At 35.3% G+C, this 24,380-nt stretch overlaps 2 protein-coding genes across 2 annotated transcripts; one reads left to right on the top strand and one right to left on the bottom strand.

The window, feature by feature from the left end:
* Positions 1–1,330: 1,330 nt before the first annotated feature.
* On the top strand, positions 1,331–24,086 carry LOC146140675 (condensin-2 complex subunit G2-like). The gene is made up of 28 exons (XM_083391505.1): positions 1,331–1,427; positions 4,211–4,416; positions 5,017–5,136; positions 5,251–5,371; positions 5,586–5,749; positions 9,445–9,570; positions 10,400–10,498; positions 10,642–10,808; positions 11,159–11,309; positions 11,741–11,909; positions 12,485–12,624; positions 12,861–13,013; positions 13,441–13,563; positions 14,590–14,689; positions 16,200–16,291; positions 16,487–16,601; positions 17,927–18,110; positions 18,557–18,746; positions 19,391–19,630; positions 20,649–20,781; positions 21,157–21,290; positions 21,458–21,662; positions 21,724–21,854; positions 22,437–22,523; positions 22,618–22,763; positions 22,854–23,077; positions 23,381–23,430; positions 23,791–24,086. The coding sequence occupies exons 2-28, from the start codon at positions 4,243–4,245 to the stop codon at positions 23,851–23,853; spliced, it is 3,801 nt and encodes a 1,266-aa protein (XP_083247631.1). The 5' UTR covers positions 1,331–1,427; positions 4,211–4,242; the 3' UTR covers positions 23,854–24,086.
* LOC146140676 (uncharacterized) lies at positions 6,469–7,524 on the bottom strand. The gene has a single exon (XM_083391541.1). It carries the CDS (start codon positions 7,468–7,470, stop codon positions 6,469–6,471), a length of 1,002 nt encoding a protein of 333 aa, XP_083247667.1. The 5' UTR covers positions 7,471–7,524.
* Positions 24,087–24,380: the final 294 nt, after the last annotated feature.

Here is a 24,380-nt window from a genome sequence, read left to right on the forward strand (position 1 = left end):
TGGACAAATATATTAAACAGCTCTATTTTTTCGATTGTGACTTGCAATTATCCCATTTTTAACTATACGTCTTTTTACGTTGTATTTCAACTGTTTCCACACCTTTTTGTCCACTTGAACAATTCTGAGAAACGAGGTTACACAAAGCATACACAAAAAATATTATTACAAAATATTTTTTTAATTTATCCTAGTAAAGCTCTTTAGTTTGAGACCTAAGCAAATTGTAAATCTGTTCTTACTGGTTTGTTAAAGTTACTTTAAAAGTTTACGGCAGTCAATTTTTTTCATTCTTACGTCATTGGCAGACAATACATTTTTCTATTTGAGGATAAAAGTCGTTATAACGCAAATGAACCTCGACGAGTAATTTATTTACTTGCATGTCTATGACGTACGTCGGAACATTCTTGCAAAGTTTGGAAACAATCTGTAAGGATCAATGTGAACATGATGCCAATTAAACACCCAAATGGGGGCTCGCGTAGATTTTCAAAACTTAGAAAAGGGTCGCGAGAATAAAAAGGTTGTAACTTGTAAGCCACTGGTAGGCTATACAGTCAAGCACTGTTACGCTATATCCGGATTTGTTCTATTCCCGATAACAGAGCAGCACAACTAAAAAGCTTGCATCAACGTTTGAAAATTTGAACTATAAAAACCACGTACCGTAGTGCAAAACCAGAAGACCAAATTCAGTATTAGTAGCAGAGAAGACCTCTTGTCACTGATTTTTTAAAAGCCGCTCGCTGGTGGTGAGTGGTGCTGTTCTTGGAAACAGGGTTGCCCCATACTTGGATTAGGATTTGGACATTATTGGTTTGAAATTCGGGCATAATTTAGCATGTCCCTAGTGGATGACCTAAGGAAATAATTTTAGGTTATCTGTAAACCCTGCTTAAAATATGCTTGCAAGCGCCTTAGATGATGCCCGCGAGCACTGTGTTTTGTGTTCCATTAACTTTAGTGAACAGAAATAAAAAAATATTTTTATGTAATTTGTTTCAGGATTTTCGATTATGGGGAATTCCCGAAAATATGTCTTCCCGCCAAAAATCCATTGCGTGTAATACTAATAAACCAAATTTCCTTACGGTAGTAAACAGATGGACTATAGTCAAATTTGTGCTTATAAATCTTGGTTTACAGCAATGATAAGATCGATAAGTTGTACCTTGTTTAAATTTTGCGATATGTTCAAGCTATCTAGTATCGGCTTTGCTTGACATGACAAAGAGCATATAGTAAACTTTACAAACATTACTTAACTTTATTTTTATTATAATTGTTTCTTGAATATAAATACTAGGTGAAAAAATACCCGGAGAGTGAAAATTAGGCACCACTTTATAATGCTCGACAAATGCTACATCGATCACCAGGTCTGGATCGCTCAGGATTAGGGATGTTCAAAGTAGAATCCCAAGGTATCTGGTATTCTATAGAATAATAGGTTTCGAATCTAGAATAACGAATCCAGAATAGCGAATCCTAGTATATTTTTATTAAATTATTTAACCCCGATTTTATTTGGGGGAGGATTTAATCTTAATATACCCTACTTGAAGCAGTTGTGTAAACTGTAATAGATGTTCAGGTTGTTGAAAACTTTATATTATGCCAATTGCCATTTAAGTACAATGCACCCCTGTCACTGCACAATGAACTCTTTAGCAATTCGGTCTTGTTTTTTAAAACATTGTCGGGTCTTAGTGCTTCTTTTTTGACTAACATCACCTGTTATGCAGTCACATAGTGTACTGTAAAGAATACAAAGTTACTATTGACATAATGAATACTTGACAATCACACTGTGCATAACTGCATAACCTCGCTGAATATTGACCTAAAGTTGACTTTAAGTCCCCCTATAGCGCATTTTGTTGACGGCCAGCACATTTTACAATGTAATATTACTTTTGCAACTTAACGAATTTAGGGAAATTGCAAACTATGCACCTGGCACTACACGTTAGTCGCTCACCCAATAACGCTTGATTGACACTTAATTATTAGACGAAGGTTATCGCGAGACGCGTAATTGGTCACCCGAAAAAACGCTGACACTGTATCACAAGGATTTGATATTCTACTTTGAACATCCCTACTCAGGATACACAAAGCAGCATAAACCAATTAGTTATTATTATGGGTATTATTTTTGGTGCTGGTCCCAGATTGGAAACTTCGAGCGCGGGGGATACGATTTTGTAGCTTGAAATTGCGCGGCTGTAATAACATTTCCATCAAAATTTTCGCTGCTGTAAACGTTATTTGTAAAATTTGCAGGGCTGAAAATTGAGTACTATACTGGTAAAAGGTTTGCGCGTTTGAGCGATTATTGACCGCATTTAACATTGAATTTACATGAAATGCAGGGGCTATGACTGCGACTAAGCGGGAAACTGCGCGGGGAATAAATCCCCTGCTCAGGTCTACTTTCCAACCTGGCGCTGGTCTAGATTCCTACCACATTTTCGTCTGAAGATTTATATTGCTGATTTGCTGTCATTATTAGGGTTAGGATGAGAGTTAGCGTTGGGATTTGAGTGGTTCAAGTAATATTAATATATTTATTCCTTGCAATTTCAATTTTGACAATTTGTTGCTTTAATGTGAAAATAACACTGGTCAACAAATTTTCACTTTTTTCTAAACGAGTATGCTAGTATTTCATCTTAGGTGTTTTTTCACACTGATTCCGAATAAACCTTTAATTTTGTCTCTAGCACATCACATTTTTATGATACTGTCAAATTTAAATTAAAAAAAAAACACTTTGAAAACAACGCAGAGCTATGATACATGGCCTTAAAATCGTCTCACATATAACTTTTTTGTACACATAACTCGATTCACCACAATAGTACTTCTATGATGGAATTGTCAACTATTCCCCTACAAAATCCTTGGTGACGTGGTTTTATAGCTTAAAATGTTGTTTTTGTTTGTCGCTAACAGGACCAAGGTTTTCTGGAAAGAAGTTCAACTAAGTGTGCAGAAAATACATTTTGAGCGGCATACATAACCCATCTATATGCTAATCTAAGCAGATCATCAATACCGACTGGAATATAGTGCAATTTTTATTTTCCAAAAAGTTAGCACACAGTCACCAAATGCCAGCCAACAGCGTAGTTCCACCTTTTTACATTGTCCATCCTTTGGAATTTTACTAATATTTTGTTCCATTAAGATTCCTATCATTTTGCTTAGCTTAGTAGTGAAAACTTTTTGTAGAGAAATGCTTAACATAGAACCCCACTTTTCTATTCCTAGAGCAAAACATTTTCTAAGGGGAATGTTTGTGATATTAGCCACTCACAGTTCTTTATAGACTTAATCTCTTAGTAATGCAGCAGTTGGTAGCATGACTGTTGTACCAAAAAGGACCATTTACTGTAGGTTGCATAAGTTTTACTTCCTTTATGTCTTAATACTACATCAATCTCAAGCAAGTGGATTTATTTTAATCTTAATACAAGCAGTTATACCTTTTATTTTGAAAAATATCTATGATAGAGCTGTTTAAATCTGTTTGGAATACATAATTGGTTTTGAACTTTTGTTTTGTTCTTATTCACCAACATCTTTTATCAGGGACAAACATTTATTCAATTAGTTTTTGTTCTGCTGTAGTGCTGTGAGAACTTGTTTAAACAACATTTATACCCAGCTCAGGAGGTAATTTTACATCTGGAAGTTCACTACTCAATTACAAAAACGTTAATAAAAGATTTTTGCTATACTGCTTTTGGAGATATCAGTAAAAAACACAGATAGAGTGGTGCGTGAGTCACATTAAAGTTGGATAAGGTCACAGTGCGCAATGTGCCCATATTAATAATACAGCAAAACACCGAAAAAAATTAAAATGCGTATATTTCAAAAACCTATGTGCTAGAAAAAAAAGAAGGGCATTTTCAGAATCAGCGCCGAAAATACATTAGGGATCAATCTATCACATCTCCGTTTAAAATTTGCTGTTGACCAGTGTAATTGGTAGGATTATAGACCAGCGCCTTATCTTAGCCTAATAATACTTGACCCACCTGAACCCAAATGCTAATGCACCTTTACCAAAGTAATTTGCACTGATTAACCATGAATTAACAAACCTGAGGTTCAACTCTTTTGTAAAAAAGTGTAACCTTTATAAACATTTAAGTGTTGCTGTTATAACTGACGAATGTTTGTTTTTTTCTTGCAGCTTTTCATGTGATACACTTTTAACAAACAAAAATGGAATCATGTCGTCCAAGGCAACTTCTTCTTAACGCAGCATCAGCTGGTATCAGTGAATTTATAAATTTTTTCTCTGCGAATTTAAATTTAAATGATACAACAATCACCACTACAAGAAAGAACAAACTAAAACTTCCTAAACTGGTTTTATTTTTGTCTGAAATAATTCAGGTTAGTTGTGTTGTTTGCTTTCTTAACTTATCAAAATTACCAGACATATATTTAAAGTGTGTAAATTGTTATTACATATATATATAAGATCTCAGGTGCTATTTTAGTCAATTTAAAGCTTTGTAAAAAAACTGATACAATGTTTGATATCAACAGTGTATTATTACAGGACTATTGTAATGTGGAAAATGTCTTGATTATAATAATTGCTTCAGATGTTAATTTTTATAACATACTATTTGATTTGTTTAGAGATTCAAAGAGTTGTGCAGTAGAAAATAAAAGGCGCTAAGTAATATTTCACTCAGTAATTGTGCTCAACACAAATTCTTAATTTCTCGCCAAAACCACTTGCCATTCAGGTGTCAATCAGCACTCACCTGCAGCAAAATGCAGTCGCATTGGCGAGTGCAAAATCCCAACCCTGCACATAATATTATAATAGATAGTATTACGGCTTTTAAATTCACACATAACCAAGAAAAACTATTTCTAAAGTGTTATTTTTTCTATGGAAAATATAAATTTAACCAGCTGTTGTTTTGTCTATGTTCTGAATATAAAGAGCAGACTTTATATCTATCAACACATACTTTTTAGGAACTTAACAAACAGCAACTGGTTCTCTTGTGGAAAGATATTTCAAAAATATGTGTTAAAGGTCTGGAAAACTATATCTCTCAACATAGCTATAGCAATGATGAACAGCACCACGTTGAGGTGTGATATGACTTTTTTAACTCATGTTAAATACACATTAATTGTTTATTGTTATATGTTTTTATTTCATTTGGAAGCTATATATCTATTTGAAAGAAAAACATATTTTTTTAGGAAAAAGGTGATGCTATAGTTCTTCTGCAAAATATTTGTACTCTTTGTTCTGCAATGCTGTTGCAACCAGAATTATTAAATCTTCCAGAGGGGCTGGTTGACACAGTTTTACTTCTACATGGTATTTTTACTTGGTGTTTTGTATTTTGCCTGTAAACTTCTAAGTGAGATTTTGATATGCCTATTTTATCTCAAGAATTTGAATTATGAGGTATTTCATATGTTCTTTAAATAGAAACGCATATTAATCGGAAAAAATTGCATATTTACTTAAAAAAATGTTACCGTCTAAGTTGAGTGTTTATGTTTATGATATGTACTAATCTTTTTTCAAGGAGTGTTGTTAAATCTGAATGAAAAGTCAAACAAACTGGCTAAAAACATTTGCAAGTTATGTGTCAGCTGGTGGTGTAAGGATTTGCCAAGAAAAACGACTCTCTGTCTTCATCCATTGATTTACCTGCTAACAGAAATCACAACACATGGAGCAAATGACAGAGTATGCTTAACCAACTACTTTAACACTTTTTTTGTTATTTAGAATTATGTAACACTGGTTTACAAATTTAGACTCATTGAAAGCTCCAGCCACCCTATTAGGCGTTTCCCCCTATTTCGAGGTCACTGATTCCGAAAATGGCAGTAGTTTTTCTCTATCACGTCAGGATTTTTCTGTACAGAATTTCGAAATTTTATGAAAAAGCAGCAATTTATGTTTTTTTGATGTAAGTCTGTCCTGTTTGTGACAACATATTTAACATGTTACAACACTATTATGTAGTCTGAAAAAGAAGTGAAAGTTCTAAAAAAATGGCTTGTTTAGAATCAGAATATTTTTGCAATGCGGTTAATACAGCCTGTCTTCCAGAATAGTTGGAAGCATATATATATATATAGTAGGGGGGGTCGCAAAATCACTTTTTTTCAAATCCACCTGCCTCATATTTTTTCAAATCCACCTGCCTCATATGGATTTTGATAGATAGACACTTAAAAACATTGTATTTAAAACAGGTTCCTCTGGCAATATATATTACTTTCTACCAACGTTTCGGCTTACTATCCGGCAAGCCTTCGTCAGGGACTGACACACAAAGCCAACTAGACACAAAGTAAAATCACAATAAGAAAAAAGGAGATAAAAATGTGCGAGACGCGTTCAAAATTCACAGCGATAAAACAACGTTCAAAATATAAAGCGATAAGACAACGCGCAATTTAGAGGTTATCTTTTAACACCTGTCGGTACGGCGCTGGAAACAAAACGTCCGTTTTGATATTCATCGTATCCGGCGTTCGGTGTATCTGCCAGGATTCGCGAAACAGCCGTTTTCGGTAGTCGCTCTCTCTAGCAAGAACAGTGCCCCCATCGAAATTAATATCGTGTTGACGACTGCAAGCGTGCTGCGCCAAGGCTGACTTTTTGGCGTCGTTGTTGTTCACATCGCGAATATGCTCTTTCCTGCGTGTATTGAACGATCTTCCCGTTTCTCCAACGTACACCATCGGGCAATCGCCGCATGGAATTGTATAAATGACGCCCTTCGTGTTGTTGACGTCTATTGGGTCTTTAGGATGAGACAGCAAGTGGCGTAACGTTGTAATAGGTTTTACACCAACTGCGATGCCGAAGTCCCGTAACAGGCGCCGCAAGACGTCCGTCAGGCCTGGAATATAAGGTAAGGTAACGTACCCTTCCCATTTGGTATCAGTAGGTGAGTTTGTCGTTGAGGTCGCACGCTGTTGTCTCAGTAAGGACGGCGGATACCCATTGAGACGCAAGGACTCGCGAACCCGTCGAAGCTCCTCCTCTAACACGCCCGGTTCCGAGGTTAACCGCCTGGCTTGATCGAACAGCGCTGTTACCACTCCCCGCTTCTGGTATACAGGATGGTGAGACGCGAAGTTCAGGTACCTCCGTGTGCTCGTTGGTTTATGGTAAACCCGAGATTGTAGGTGGCCATCGCTGGTTCTCATCACCTGTACATCTAAAAATGGAAGTTTCCCATTAACCTGCTCCTCCATAGTGAAGATTATGCTGGGCTCTAAGCTGTTTAAATGGGCAAGGAACGCGCCCACCAGATGCGTATCGACGATGGCGAAAGTGTCGTCCACATAGCGTTTCCAAAATCTGGGAGGGTCAAGAAAGGTAGCGAAAGCCCGTTCCTCGACAGACTCCATAAACATATTGGCAACCACCACCGATATAGGAGAACCCATAGCTGTGCCATGTACCTGCTGATAAAACACACCTCTGAATGTTAAGTAGTTTTGCTCAAGGCAAATCCTTAAACCAGAAACTACGTCATCCGGCGACCAAGATGTCCTGTCTTTAAGGCTGTAATCAGCCATAACCCTGTTGGAAGCAATTTCCAGTGCTAAGTCCACTGGCACATTAGTAAACAATGAGACCACGTCATATGAAATCAACACCTCAGTGTCGGCTACGGGCTGTTCTTTCAGCAACGCCTGTAGAAACTCCGACGAATTACGTACTGTCCATCGTGTATTGCCCACTAAGGGTGATAATATTTGTGAAACATACTTAGCTAGGTTGTAGGTCGGTGTTCCCACAAAAGAAACGATTGGACGTAGTGGCACACCTTCCTTATGCACCTTTGGCAATCCATATATGCGCGGGGCTGCACCGTCCGTACTGTGCAACTCATGAAACAACACATCGGATACACAACGCTTTTCTTTGTGCAAAACACTTACAAATTTGTTAAGGGTGCGCTCTGTCTTCCGTGTGGGGTCGCGAACTAACCTCTTATATGTTAAAAAAACATTGTATATAAAATTTAAGCTCATTTGAACATGTATTGTTGTGAGAAAATCGAGTTGAATTTTGCGGAAATTCACAAAATCGGGTAAAAATGCGAAATTTTAGGTTATGTTTAACCTATATTTTTGAAGTGAAATTCATCTGCTGTGACCCAATACTTGTTTTTTTTTAGACATTTATGGAATAACTGAAGCAAGTAAGACTGCAGAGTTTGCATTTTTTCATTTATTTGCAGTAGTATTAAAAAATAAATTTGTGCCGAAAATCAAAATTTTATAAAAAAGGCAAAATTTTGGATTTGCCTTTAATCTGTACTTTTCAAGTAAAACATGACTTTGAATTTATGTTTATGGAAGATAAAACTCACTACTAATGGATATAGCGGCAGGAGACTGTGTTTTAATGCTAATTGGGCCAGTATTAAAAATTAAATTTTTGCCGAAAATGTCCAAACAATAAAATTTGTCCAGTGTTACCTGTCACTGCAAATGACATAAAGTCTTGCTTTGATTTATAATTTTAGATGATGCATGGAGTTTTCTGGAGTTCAACTTGAAAAGAATAATTTCCTTTCATATTTTAAATTTACAAACAATTTTACTTGCTGCTATTAGATTCTATTAGCTCTTTCAATTGACTGGGAATGATTCACAATTTTACTAAACATTATTACAAGTTTTGGAGCACAATGGTTGGAGGTTGTAGTAAGACGTAGTAAGAATATGAAAGCCCATACAGAAGTAGGTGGCATTTTAAACGTTTGAATATCTCTTTATTCATTTTCATCATGTATTATATAACCTTTCTGATTTTTTCCAACTGATGTGGGCCTCCTTTAGTAAACTGGTTCTGTTGGATATTTCCAGTTTGTCATTTCGTTATAATCCTCCGATTTAAATTTAGTGTTTTGGTATATTGAACGGTTTCACACTGTCATCTCCAAATTAATTTTCGCCATGTATCTTTTTTATATTATGGACCGCTTTTCCTCGTAATATTGGATCATTGTCAGCCCCTTACCAATGTTACAATTGCCACCCGGTAGGCTACTCTATCCTTCTTTTTATATAAAAAAGGCAAAGTGTGCATGATTTGGCAGAATTACAGTGGAAAGTTCATCTTACTGCAAAAGTTAAATCTCTAATAAGACTGTATTCAAATTTTTATAAATTATGATTTAAGTCCCCTTTTTCCATGTTCTAAGAAATATTCGTTTTTTGCCCCTATTTGAAAAAAATTCATAACTCAAAATCCTGACGTGATGGACAAAAATGAATGCCAGATTTGAACTCAGCACCCTCAAATTAGTCAAAAAAGGTTGCCACCTTGGCTGGAGCAAATTTGCTGTAAACCAGTGTAATAGGTCTACCTTTGCCATAACTTTTTTGATGGAATACAAACATTTTTAGGGTGCAGTTTCTAATGTTGCTGAGTTGTGTAGTCTCAAAGATTCTTTGCTTCAGTTTGACTATTCAGATGATTTTGCAAGACAACAACCCTCAAATCTAGATGATACCAAGTTTGAAAATATTCAAGTAATTAACATATTAAAAAAAAGATTTATTGTAGGAGTAAAATAAATAAAGGATAAATTTTATTTTATAATTATATGCAAACTTTACTAAAATCATTTAAAAATGAATGTGTCAGACAACTATATTTAAAGGTCCCAAACCTTCGTTGCACTTAGTTACCAAATTGGCCCAGTCCCAGTACAGGAATGGACCATTTAGTTATTACATGACTTCATTTAGATTTTTTAAAATAAACAGCCAAAAATTGGTATGAAATGGTCTTGTGCCTATACATTATGTTACGCCCTACTGCGACTTGTGTATTGGGGCTGATTTACAAACCTTATAGTTGTCCTGCAAGGCGCAACTGCGCGAGTTCTATTTGTTGGTGAAGGTTATTCTGGCTAAAAATGATACCTGTTGAAACCACAACTAAAATACCGATCAAAGTATATTGCTTATAATGTGAATTAAAATGTTATTAAATAGCATTAATGAACATATATTAGTTTCAAAGTTACTGTGAGACAGCCACTGCCTATTACTGTCGGCTAATGACTACGCGAAAACAACGCTGCGACACGGAATGTATACAGCCATTACGTAGAAAGAATAAAAAACAGAGTTAAACGCCATATTTGGCCATTTAAGACTCGCTGGAACTTTTTAAACATGGCTAGGCACTTAATGACTGAAGGGTTTTAATAATGAAGTCAATTAGGTAGTATTATCCTTTGCTTTGAGGGACACTTTTTGTTATTTGTCGCTTTCTTTTACATAGATTCTCACTGTTTAATTGTTGTTGTTATTTTGTATGTTTTTATATGGCACACTTCATGTTTTTTCATAGGAACTTCGCCAGTTATTGATTGTAGCTGCTGTTCACCCTTCCTTTATGAAAAACAACAATGGAAGGCGCTTTATATCGCATTGCCTTTTGTTGCATAAGGTCAGTACCTTGCTGCAATTATTTTGAATAATATATAGGTGGGTTTAACAGACAAGGTTAATAGTAACTTACTATGTTTAAGTTAAAAAGAGCTTACTATGAGTTTAATTTGACCTTTTAACTAGTAAGGTTGTTTATATAAGGATCTTATGGGAGTTATGCACAAGTCCATTGTTGATCACCTTCTGCTTATGAACTCGGATAAATTTTGCGAGTACTATGGCAATATGTATTTCCAAGCTTGGACTTTGGCTGATGATGATACAAAGTTGTTTGTGGAAGACATTTGTATACAAGACCTTATGTACAGGTACAATGTATAATATAATCACCCAGGCATAACTAGATCTCACCCTGGAAAGAGTTCTGTGTATATATATATGTTTTCTTGTTTGTTTTACTTGTGTGCCTTCGTAGTGAACATTTTCTTGGAAGTAAGATTCGAATACAAGAGCAGATGTGTTGTCAAATTAGCACACAATATAAAGCAAAATTTATTTTAATGAAGATAGGCTGCATGCTGGATTAAATTGGGCCTGGCCCTTTGGTCAAATTTTGCTTAGGTGTGATCTAAACTAAGACGTGCATCACCACCTCAAACTATGTTAACAACTTTAGAATTTGCCTATCAAAAAAGTGCAGCAAGGACCTTATTTTCAGGGCAATTCATTTACCACGTGGGCGCGCTTCCTGCTGTCCATTCTCAACCTTTCAGGAAGTTCTTAGGTGCATTGTATGCCACAAAGGATCCAAACAGGTTGGACATATGTTAACAAGACTGTATGATCCTATCATTTGGAGATCGCTCAAGGTGATGCATATATATATATATTTTTTATACATGTAGATGTATATATAAAAATTGCAATCATGAACAAGTTATGAAGAAAAGGTACTATCATAAGTGTCTAAATCACACTCATTGATTTACATCAACAGTAAAGGAACATAGTACTGTTTTTTCTATTACTTGTGTAACAACTAACATCCCCAAAGGGGTTCAAAGAAAAGTGTTAAATTTTAAGGTGACTAAAACTCTTATACCTAATATTTCTATGGTTTGATGCTATGCATATAATTGTAATGAGGCAAGTTGACAACCCTAATTACTTTAAACAACAAAAACATTAAGTTAACCAAATCAGGTATTCGTGATGTATTAAGTCTTATATAAGTCACCTTATATTATCTGCATAAAAATATATTTTCTGTATTAGCAAAACTTTTAATTCTATTGAAAAGGCAAACAACTCTATGATTCGTGCAAATTCTGCAAGTTTATTATTTGATGTGTTTCCTCTGTCTCCCCCGTGTGATAATATTCGCCAAGAACAAGATGAGCTTATTCAGCGACAATTTGCCGTTATTGACGAACTACTGATCGACACATCTCCTCAAATACGTAGAATAGGTATAATCAACCCTTTTATATTTTAATTGATTAATTAAACTGTAAGTTGTTAACAATTGAACTAATGTTTAACACAATAGCTTTAAAAGTCTATATGGGTAATTGATGAAGTAATAATAATATTATTATTATTATTTTTGTTAATAACGGGATCTAAGCCTGCTCCGACATTTCTAGTTGTTTGATCTTTTTTCCACTTTGTGGTTTTGTTTGGATCTATATGGGTAACTTACAGACCAGTGGTTTCTAAACTAAGAGTTATTATATGGCACTAATATATCAGGTTTGGAATTTAAAAAAAATTATAATTTATTAACACATTCACAGATGGCACAAACTTTTGTAGACAGTGTGTTTCCATTAAGGCAAGTGATGATTTGTAGTGATTCACCCGAATGGCGAGTGAAGATTTTTGTTTAAAACCCTGTATATAGTAAAATTTAGTTATAAGGGCACATTTGCTTTACTTTGTTTTATTCAACTATTGTGGGCTAGGATTAAAAGTTAAACTATAACTCCCAGATCCCCTAAAACTGCTTTATAATAACCATCTGACAAAGTTTAATTTTATTAAGCAATTTGTGGTCTGTGTGACATCCTGCACTCTTTTTGGGATGTCATACCTGCTCACATGATTGCAGTAGAAATCCAGAAGTTGCATGCCAATCTTGCATTTGATGTTGCTTCAATTGAAGTTCGAGAAGCTGTCTTTAGGGTAAGTGATGGTTACAGTGCTAGATATTTTCCTCCTTATATAGTTTGTAGCATTGTGTTTGATACAATCGATTTAAATTACTTTATGTATACTGATATTTTCAGCAAACCCTTAATTCATTGCTTAATCATAACGTTAAACTAATAGGGTGCTGTGGGTTTATCTTTAATTAATAGTTATTGTTAAAGATATTTAAAAAAATTACTACTGCTAAAACATATCTAAACCAATATTAGGGTGTAATTGTGCTTTTGGACAATCCATGTAGTCATCCAATCCTCAAGAAACTTCTGCCAACTGTTGGGCTTTGTATTCATGACACTAGTGAAAAGGTTCGAATTGCCTTTGTTGATATGCTTCTGGCTGTCAAGAAAACAACTACAATACTGGTATATTTAAGTATTATTTTATGTTAAATTCAGGATTTACCCACCCATTTGAAACTATAATCACAATGCCTATTCAGACAATGCTTGAAAGATACCAAAATCATTATATTAAAAAAAAATTAAAATCTAAATTCTCAGTGAATCTGGAATGCAAAACGTAAAACTGTCCTACTGCTACTTGCTCCATTGACTAGTAACTAATTTATACTCTTTATATAGGGATCAACAAGACAAACTTTATCACTGATCAACAATAAAGTATTATTTTATATTAATGAACTTCACATGCACACTCCTTGAACCCTAAGTTAAAAAGCCTTGGCCTGAATTTTGAAATAAAATTGGCTAGCCAAACAAACTTAATTTTTAAATTGTCTATAATTAGCATGTTTATGACTGCCAAAATATTCTTTATTTATTTCTTTAGTTTTGGGATGTCACTCCAATTGAGAACATTCTGGCTCAGCTTGAAGTAGACAACCAACCTTTCACCAAGCGTGTCACGAAATTGCTCATGGGTTCTTTTTTACCCCCTGATCAGCCAATGCAGGTTTGTGTTGTTAGATCACCATATTAGTGGTATTCAAGTTTATTTTACCCCACGCACTGCTTGACTACTATTTTAAACTAAAATCCACATTTATCTTATTTTGTTAAGAGCACTTTTACATCTTTACAACAAGTAAATAATTAGCTTGATAATGAATCTTAAAGCACCCCATCCGTCAGAAATCAGTGCAGTTCTAAGCAAAAAGGTCTACGACAATCAGTGCATTCAAAGGATCAAAAAGTCCAACTTTTAGACTTTGAGGTCTTGGACAATGCACTAATTTGTATTAACAAATGTGCATAAGAAGATTAAGTTTAACAATACTTGACCCAACCAAACCCAAACGCTAACCAGCGCCCTAAACCTTTTCCGCAGCATTTAAAGAATTATTAAAATAACGCACATTATTTGGGTTAGGGTTTGGGTTAGGATCTCATATTTGTTGTTATCTTTTCTGAACTTTTCTGAATATTTTTAATTTATCTACGCCGGGAGTTTACCTAAAGGTCCAAATCAGTGCATTGCCAGGACCTCAAGGTCTAAAAGTCTAGACTTTTCTGCAATTGGATGCCTTGATTGTCGTAGACCTTTTTGCTTAGAAATGCACTGATTTCTAACGGATCGGGTGCCTAAAGCCAAGAAGGTAGAGTAAATCGACATCATCTTGATAAAAGACGTTTTAATACCTACTTGTATCATCATCTGTATCATCATCAATTAATGTATAGAAACGTCTTTATTAAGATGATGTTGATTTTTCACGATCTTTTGGGCTTTAAAATTCATTATCAAGCTACATTACAGACCCGTGCATGGGGTACCTAAATAATTTACCCTCTTTAAAATTGAAAAGCCTGTCTAAATCCTTCCAGTGGGTACTTCAACCTTGGTAAGAATCTGCCATTTATTCTTGGTTGTTTATAGTTATCTGTTACTTTGATTTATGATTTAACTTGAATTGTAAAGCTTTTTTTTGACGGATATAGATATATTTGTTTTATAAAAAAAATGCATTCCATTTATTAGAACTGGGTACTCCGTTGCGGAAATTTCTTTGAACGAAATGCCGTTGCTGCAAGAAAGTTTTACATTCAATCAACTGCATTGTTGTCTTTCAGTGAAATTGGTTAGAAATTATTTTCTCCTTTTTTATATTGTTGAACCAAAATTTATATGGGTCTGGGTCATAAGATTCATTACTCATTATTCGAAATATTCAAAATAGAAAGGTATTCTATTTTAAAATCTGGCTTGAATAACGAATCCAGATTCCAGTATACTAAATTTAAGGAATTTTTTTCCCCGTAATTATCATTTTATTATTTCAAGGCGTTAAATATAATACCGTTTTTGAAAAACAATAACAATTATCCCGAATAAATTAAAAAAGGCTTACTTAAATCAGTCTGCCTAATCAGACTTATCGTTAAAGCAAGGCAAGGCTAGAAGATGTAGACCAGGGTGGTCCAAACCCAGGCCCGCGGGCCACATGTGACATCACATCATTCGACATCATTGTTCGTGGCCCGCGAAGCACTGTTGGACTATTGTATTGTGTACCTTTGAGGGTTTTAATCAAGAAAATCTAACGCCCTGACCCTTTCCGAGATGAAATTTCAGCCAAATTGATCTGGTTAAAACATTTTTGCGCAAAACGATAATTTATAGTTTGGCGATTGAGTAGTATGCAACATCTCTCTTAAAATTTTAGGAAGATACACAGGTGTGTGCGAACATTCTACGCTTATAAAAGGCAGTCTTCTAAATTAAGTTTTTTGTAAAATACGAAAAATTTTCGCGATTTTTCATTTGCGCACAAGTTGCACGATAGCAGCAAGTTTCTGGAGCTTATGAGTATGTGTTTGACGATGATTTGTGACATCATTTTTAAACATTTTATGCCCCGACCAAACGAAAATCGCTGACCCGCTTCTGGTAAGCCTGTAGACCATTTTATATGGCCCGCAAAGAATATGCAATAAATATTGTGGCCCGCGATGCAGTCAACCTTGGACCACCCTGATCTAGACTGTGGCACGGTTCGTGAACTCTGACCAAGATCTGATGACTATCTTCTACTGTACTTTTTCCAATAATCCTTTTTTAGCCCCTGAAATTTATTACATTTAACTTTTTCTGGAAAACTTGTCTGTCACTTCGTTTAAACGTGACATGCCCTTCTTGGCGTCGTAAGTCACTTGATTTTTATGTTTTACTGACAATCGAGGCAATACAAAACTCACGTTGATATTTCAGCCGTATCAAAAGGACAAACATCTATACAAATGGCAAAGATAAAAATACGCTTGCTACAAATACTGCTTAATACTATATTGGCCCTTTCATAAAAACTGAATCTAATACGATAATCTATGCCTGCGTGGTTAATTCTGCCGACTTGTCTATACCATATATGGCTTTAATGAAGATATAATACTGCTAAAATGTTTTTTTGGTGATATTTAACACTAATCTTCAATTATTTTTTTAACGTAATGACAATTTCAAAAACCTCGCTACAGTTTGTGTTAGTTTTGTAAACGATATTTCTACATTTTAGAATTGGATTTGACTGGACATAATTTTGACTTTTTAATAATCGCCCTAATATAACGTATTTTATTTTTTCACACCAGGGGAATTTATGGTGATGATTAGTATTTTTGTCTACAATAACGTTCACATTAGTTTACAAATGAGTCAGGATAAAGAACGAGAGAGCGAGGAGGTAACGTGTTTTGGTGTAGTTTTTCTAAGTTTATTTGGGTTATAACTAAAAGTAACTGAAGTAAAAAAAACATAAAAAACAATAACGTGCAAGTTTTTTCACCTTATTACAATTTTTTTTTTTTTAAATAGGTCAAAATTATTTTGAAACGTATGTTGTCTTATATGATTTAACAAAAAACTAATTTTTTATTAGCAAGAAAACGCACCACAAACAGTAACGGACGACCCTATTCTCATTGCTGGACTTCTAGAAACCATTTGTATTCTCTGGCCTTGTTTCCACAGCAAGTACACATCAGACGCAAAAAGTAAGTTGAACTTATTTTTTATAGAAGTTTTAGCGATAGTTAGGTGTGGTTGAGATTTGGCATAATATAAACCTTACGGCAAATGCCACAGGGGAAAGGTATAAACCACGGGTAATAAACTTCGGGGGTCGCAACGAGTGAACACTGTAGGCGTATACAACATATTATACCCTTCTACTTCTTCTCAACGTTCATTTAAAATTTTTAAAACTTAGTTCTTAAAATGGTTAAATTCTTAAAAACACTATTTTTAACTGAGCTGTGTATGTTCTACGTAGGCATGCCTAGCCCCAGTCTTAAATAGAGGCACTTGGTTGAACGAGCACCCATCACACTGAGTAAATGTATTTGCTGTTTGGTTTCCAGACGTGTAAAGTCGTAATTTCGGTAGCTAGTTTTTAGTTTTCGTTCGAATTAAGCTTTTCAATAAATATCATATTTCATCCGTGAAGGTTGCGCAAAATTTTGGGAGAATTTAAAGGGTTGCAACAAAAAAAGTTTGGGAAGCCCTAGTAATATGTACGTCTTTTGCCTCGTTGGCGTTGATCGAATCTTTAGGACGCGTCAACAAATGGCGTAACATGGCGATAAGATTAATACCAATTACGCCGCCAAAGTCACGTAACATGCGTCCGTCAAACCTGGAATTTACGGCAACGTGACATACCCTTCAATTTAGTCGGTGATTTGTTCCTTGAGACCGCACGCTCTTCGTATTGTCTTAGTCATAGTAAACACGGTGGACATCCATCGAATGAAGTCGCGAAAGATCCCTTATTGCTGTCCCCGTGTCTGGCATTCGGCCTTTCGTCAAGCGACAAAGGAAGGTCATGATATAGACAAGGAAAAGTCCTTCGGGCTTGTGTTGAACTTTTTGCCAGCTCGAGAGGCACAATTCCAGGTCGCGTTCCCTACGCCGCTACTAGACACCTTTTGTCTTTGGACTTTGTTTATGCAGTTCTAAAGAAAAAATAGATGACGAACGGGGTTTGGGGTGTTTCTTAATCATATGTATGGGCTTTGTGTAGTCACGTCTGTTTGATAACTGATTTGAAAAACGCTAGGTTTTCTGTTTCCGCCTTCGCTATTTTTTTCCTCGACAGACTTCATAAACATATTGTCAACCACCACCGATATAGAAAAAAACATGGCTGTGTCACTTACCTGTTTAAAAAACACACCTCGAAAGGCAAGGTAGTTTTTTTCAAGGCAAATTCAAGCAGTGGGTAAAACCCGACAAGTTAACAATTGAATACTTATGTAATAATATTTTCGCAAGGCTTAACTAATTAACCTTAATAGTTATAAATTTGTAAATTGGTTAGGTGCTGAGGGAAGAAAGGACGAAGAAAGTTCGTTAAACGAGAGTCGTGAGCTTGCCAAAAAAGTTGCCCTAAACGTATCACGGGCAGTTCATGTTTGCTTCAAAAAGTTCGATGACAAGAGAACAGTTAACGTTCTTCTCAAACTTTCGTCTCTCCTACCTCCAGCAAGCATTCCTGTATTTAGGTGAGCCAGAATCCACTTTTCATGAATCAGTCGCTATTATTCGCACGTAACCGGAAAAAAAAATCTTGTTATATCGATTTTTTGCTGGTGAGAACAATAATGGGAAATGTTTTCATACATCTGCTTCTACCGTGTTTTATAATGTGACAAAAATTGCCCAATACAAATGTTTTGAGACACTATTGGAATTGTTTTACAACTATTCCATGTACAAACTGTTAAAATTATTGGTTCTAAAAATGCAGTATAGAATAGTTGTTTAAATGTAACGCTTTTTTGTTTAAGAAACTCTTCTTTTTTTTTCAGAATAAGGTATTTTTCCTTTTTAAGCCTTAAAAACTCTTGATTTAAGTGTTAAAAACTCTTCTTCATACAACCATAATTTAATTGACTCTTCACGCTAGGCGACATTGGACACTTTTGAAACCTTGCTATGTTGATTGCAGCAAGGGTGTATTTCCCAAGCTCCGTTCTTTGCCTGACGACGCCCCGGCACCTTTGTACACAATGTTGATCCGCTGCTTGGTGAAGTGGGGTTGGACACGGCAGATACTGGAGCTTGTGCTAGACTGGCTCCAAGACTCATTCTGTGAACCATCTCAAGAGGTCGTCCCCTTAAAAAAGAAGGACAACAAGGTTGGACTATTACCGTTTAAGTATAATACATTTAATGTTTTAAACGCTGTATCGATTAGCAGAAATGTTTTTGGGTGTTTCTAGTAGTCTAGCTATATAATTAATATTATTTGCCAATGTTGTAAACAAGTCATTTTGAAATGACTTAAGTCCCAGTTAAGTGATTTGAAAAATAACTTAAGTCCAAGTCAAGTCTTTTGTAAAAATAATAAGCCAAGTCCCAGTCCAAGTCATCAGCTGCCCAAGTCAAGTCCCAGACAAGTCATTATGAGGGCAAGTCAATTTCAAGTCATGTCATTGACATAAAAGTAAACTGTTAAACTATTAAAATTGGTAAATTGTCCGATTATATGCAACAATTTAACTAAAAAATAACACAAACGCAATATACAGAACTAAAAGTGTTTAATGTGGAAAACTTGAGATACATTTTAACGAAAAACACCTAATTTAAGCCAAAGCTATTTGACAAAATGACTTAAGTCTAAGTTGAAAACAGTGACTTAAGTCAAGTCAATGACTTAAGTCATTACAACACTGTTATTTACATACTATAATCGGGTGATTTTTTCCGTTAAAACGGCTCGCTTGTTAGTTTATCCTAAATTTCGCCCGACTTGCTTCAGCATTTCGTACTTTCATAGTCTCGACCGCGACGATCCGTCCGATCAGCCAAGGAAAGCTCCCGTGCACCTTTGTCCACCAAAAAGGCAACAAAAAAGCAGGTGCAGTTTAGTGGCGTTAACAAAACCGCCAGACCAATAATGGCACTTAAGTACCTTGAGGTTTTATTGGGTGATGTGGTGACCTTTGAAGAGATGATGCAGAGTCGCGGCCTTAACGAAATGCTTCGCACCATATCGACTGCACTCCAGAAATGCTTCGTAAGTTATTGAATGCATTGTACTCCTTCATTACTGATATAACGTTTTGACATCTTGATTGTGTTGAACTACGAAGTAATTTATACACCACTCGTTGTTGAACTTTCGTCTTTCATAATCAACCTTTCTTTTCTTACCAGTACTTGTAAACATTTTTAATTTGCTAAGCTTTTTCGTAAGATTAATATTAGTATATTCAGCACACTGCAGCCATAAAATAAGATCACGTTACTGAATCATTACCAGCAGAACAAGGCAGTTTTACTACAATGCACACTATGTATGACGCAATACTAATTGAAAAATGCCAATGATTTCGTTACAAATTAACTTCTTACGATGTAACAGGGAAAATTCTTAAAAATTAATGGGCTACTTGACGGAGTCTGTGCGGGCCACGTAAATAGGTACCGCGGGCCGTATATTGCACGCCTCTGGTATATAGTGTCTTATTGTATAAAACTCCACACCAACTTTTAAAGTACAGTACAGTAAATGTGTAGGCATCACGCAACCCACAACTACATAATAAAACTGAAATAGTGAAAAATAGCTCGCGACCCACTAAATAATTCTAAACGGTCAACCTTTTGGTCAAAGTCCATGACAACAGCTCCTGACATAATATTTAAATTTAAATTTAGTGTTACCGTTACATTACCTCTAAAAACTATTTTTTGTGCGATTTATTTTATGTTAAATAAAATGCTAGGTTCAAAGATACCTTAAACAGAAAACATATCATATCGAAACTACACATCTTTAGCTATCACGGAAAACCAAAAAATGTATTATAATTTGGGAATATCACGAAACCTTGAGCCAGTCCCGTTAGCCTCGAGCTGTATGACGCCTGTGGCGTGGTAACTAAAAAGCCGCGTACTACATATAGTGTCACAATTGAGCATAATATGTATTGTATATATCAATATTTAACAATCTCACTGTCCCGGTTTGAACTCGTTCAAAGCCAATCACTGGAAATTGTGATTTGCTTAAATCTACATTTTTGGAGCAGATGGACCTAAACAATCGTCTCTCTGTTTCTGACCCTTTGTTTTCATTGTGGGTTGACGATATTCTGGTTCGAGGATTCAAACTTCACTTAGAGTTGTGTGTTAGGTTCTACTTCACACCGGACACTCCACAAGGTTTGCACATATTGTATTTCGTTTATATTTATTTAGTAATATTATTATTGAACCGAAATTTCAAAAATGAATCATCAATGATCTATACCCCAAATAAGATTGTTTGACTCATAATATGTTACCTGCGAAACGTTTCTACTTAATCCTGAGCATTCGTCGAAATAAATTGCAATAAATTAGCTCGATTTGTAGCAGTTTCTTGTTCAATTCTATGTAACAACTAGATCTTACTTTTGTTAAATACTTTAAACTATTTTCGGTTAAGTGTTAACGAATTTTTTGTGTGGTAGGCCACCCAGTTTCGATGCAAGTGTGGCATTAGGTATATCTTACATTATTTGTTTTGTGCTAAATCTTTTTATCCTTTTTTAATAGAAAATATTAACGGTATTACGAACGAAGATTTGGCAACAGTAAAGCAAGACAGCTTGGTATTAATAAAAAAATACGTTTTGTGGGCCCAGGTGGACCTTATTGCACAACTCAAGTCTACTACAATGGCGTTGCAGGTAGAATAATAAAACTGACAGTTGAAAAAATAGTGCTGTATATTTCTACTTGACGCTTAAAATGCCATCATTGTTTGATATAATATTTAATATTGTGATTGTTTGGTAAACCATAACGAAAATAATAGTCGGTCACATTTAATTTCGTAAATTGTCTTTCGTATCAGGATCAAAATTCCTCGCTGCTTTCCTCAACTTCTCTCAACCTGACAACTGCAGAACGTTCAAACTCCACTTCCGACATTCTAAACAGAATTTCACTAACCAGAAATCTCCTAAAGATGCTCTTTCCCTTTTTCTGCGATCTCCTCAGGGCCGGAGTTCCAACATCTGATCAGCTGTTGCAGTTTCTCTCTTCTTTTACCGACAACGGTTGTCAAAAACATTTTGTGTGTGAATTTTTTATGTATTAATAAAATAATGTGTTACTTAGGTCTTAAAATGGTGGACAACGCGAGCTTAATTATTGCTCTTCATCATGAGCTTCACGATCATTTTTTGCTTGAAGAGTGGAGTACAAATCGTCAAGAAAGAGGACCTAACGTACTGCCGCAACTGACGGAGGTCTGTCGCCGTGTTATATAACAATACTATAACTATAAAAACTATCAGCGACTTCGGTGCACTTAAGTTACCGGTTCAAAATGACTTCACCTGAATTAATTCTTTTGACCATAATGAGTATTTTGGACAAATTACTCGACTTTAACTTAAGTAATTGTGTCGAATAACTTGGGTTAAAATTAAATGTTTTTTATTTTTTTTAACAAATTTTGGTTATTTATCTTCATTTATGCACATAAAACAGTTTGCTTGCTATGTTCCGGACTTGTGTTATTTTCGATTTTTATTATTGCTCATAATCGGCAGGTTTACTCATTTTAATAGTTTAACGTTTTATTTTCATATCATTGAAATGGCGTGACTTGAATTGACTTGTAAACGTTTGGCAATAATGCGTACCTTTGGTACCTGATTTGTCGTCAGCTGCTTTTCTAACAATACTTTATCGATACTTGTTTAAACGAAGGTTGTATCGTTATTAGCAAGTATCTAGTCGCCCGAACTTATACCCCTGGCCTCGAAACAACGATCTTATATTCTACTGTAAATATCCCTTGTTTTAAATGTTTTGTTTTTTTGCAGAACGAGGAATTCCTTTTAAAAATATTTAGCGACATCCTACTTAGCTTAATGAAGTATAGCAGTCAAAACCCGGATGGATTTCACAACGTATGCTACTTTTTGTTGCTGTTCATTTTAGGTTATGAAACATTTTACCATTAAGCACTTTCACGTTGATATTGAATTATGTTTCTTATGTTAGTCGTTTCGGAACGACCTCAAGTCGCGCTTTCGATCTCTCGTTCAGTCAGAGTTCCAGTATCACTCGAACTTTACCCGGCACACCCACAAGCTATATACACGAAAAATAGCATCTGCTATCCTGGCTGATCTTGTACAAAACGCTACGTAAGTAACAAGCATTCCCAAGAAGTGTACTTTCCACAGTACAAACTTTCGGCACCACCTTTATCCTAATTATAATTTACATTTTTCCAGGAACGGCGTTGCTGATCTTACTTCGAGGGAACGGATTGGGGACCTTCCAGTATTTTCAGCTGCTATGCTTCCTATCCTGTGCATAACTTCGAATCAAAGCGAATTTTTATGCCGCGTTATACTGACCGAAATATCGGATGACCCGCATTACCTTGGCCAGGGCAAAAAAGCGCGGGAAGCCGCAGCCATGGCCATGGTTTGCCTTGTCAACGTTCTTATTAAGGGTAAACTATTCGTAAAATGATGTTTTAATACTTTTAGTGGAATAGTTTTTATATTAAGTGACTTTTTAAATTTATCTAGTAATGTCAACAAAACTTAATTGCTTCACTAATTTGTGTTGTACGTGTCTGGTAACGTGTAATTTTAGTGCGGTGTTAGTGTTACCTCGGCCAATCGTCTGTTAAACCACATTGATATTCATTTAATTTACAGGAGCTGATAAATTGTGAGTGTTGTTAACAACTCTAAGCTTGAATCTTTAAAAAAATGTAAAGTCTAAATAAAACGTGATTCTCCTATTTCAGATTCCAACAACAAAACGGCCTCATCGATCTTACTAAACGAGTTAAAAGAGGTTGGTCTTTATTTTTTAAACTGTCATTTTAAATTATCACGCGCGGCAGCTATGGTTTTAACCTCAATGTATGATATATTAAAAATAGAGTTGTGTAGGAGTTATTTAGTTTCAGATAACAACAGTGTAGATTCTAAAAGGTCTAAGTAATATTTGCTAAAATTACCCCACTGCATTGTCTACTATGACGTCATAATGCACTTTACCTATGTCCACTGAAGTGTGACCAAGACTAAAGCGACCGCTATCGACGTTTTATATTCCGCTATATATTTAACCTAACTTTTTACTTATCTCACATCCGCGCTCCTTCCTCCCACTCCTTCCGCTACAAAGGCAACATATCATTCTGTTTTACAGAAAAGCGAAGAGTATCTGGCGGCTTGCGGAGTTCTGAATCCTGCTGTTCTTCTTTCTGCGTAGACATTCGCGAACCTTTTTTTAATATTAAACCTAAGTTTATATTTTGTTTTTTATATATATTAATAACGTTTAGTTCAAAAATCATTGGACGTGTTTTTTATAAAATGTTTCATCAAACTTGCTTTAAAACTTAAAATTATCTTTTCCCTTCTACATATGTTTGTAAAAAAATTATTTTATATCGAAACTTGACATTTGACAATTAAATGTGATTTGCATAAAAAGTTGATGATTTGTTTATCGTAGTGTGTTATAACAAGACAAAAGAGAAGTCACTTTAAATCTTTGCCATTGGTGGTGTGCGCTGTTTTGAGGTTAGAAGTTTACCTAAATTGATCCGTTATCAATAAAAATAATTGATTGCTTGTTCGTTGTGATACATGACGAAATTCTGTATTCCCTTAGATCAGGGGTTCCCAACCTGTGGTACGCGTACCACCAGTGTTACGCGAAGGTCTTTCAGGTGGTACGCGAGTAGCTTCCGGCTTTTTCACAAAAAACTGGATTCACAACTTTATATTTTGTTC

Source organism: Ascidiella aspersa, chromosome 6 (genome assembly GCF_963924565.1).
Source record: "Ascidiella aspersa chromosome 6, kaAscAspe10.2, whole genome shotgun sequence".
Classification (NCBI taxonomy): Eukaryota; Metazoa; Chordata; class Ascidiacea; order Phlebobranchia; family Ascidiidae; genus Ascidiella; species Ascidiella aspersa.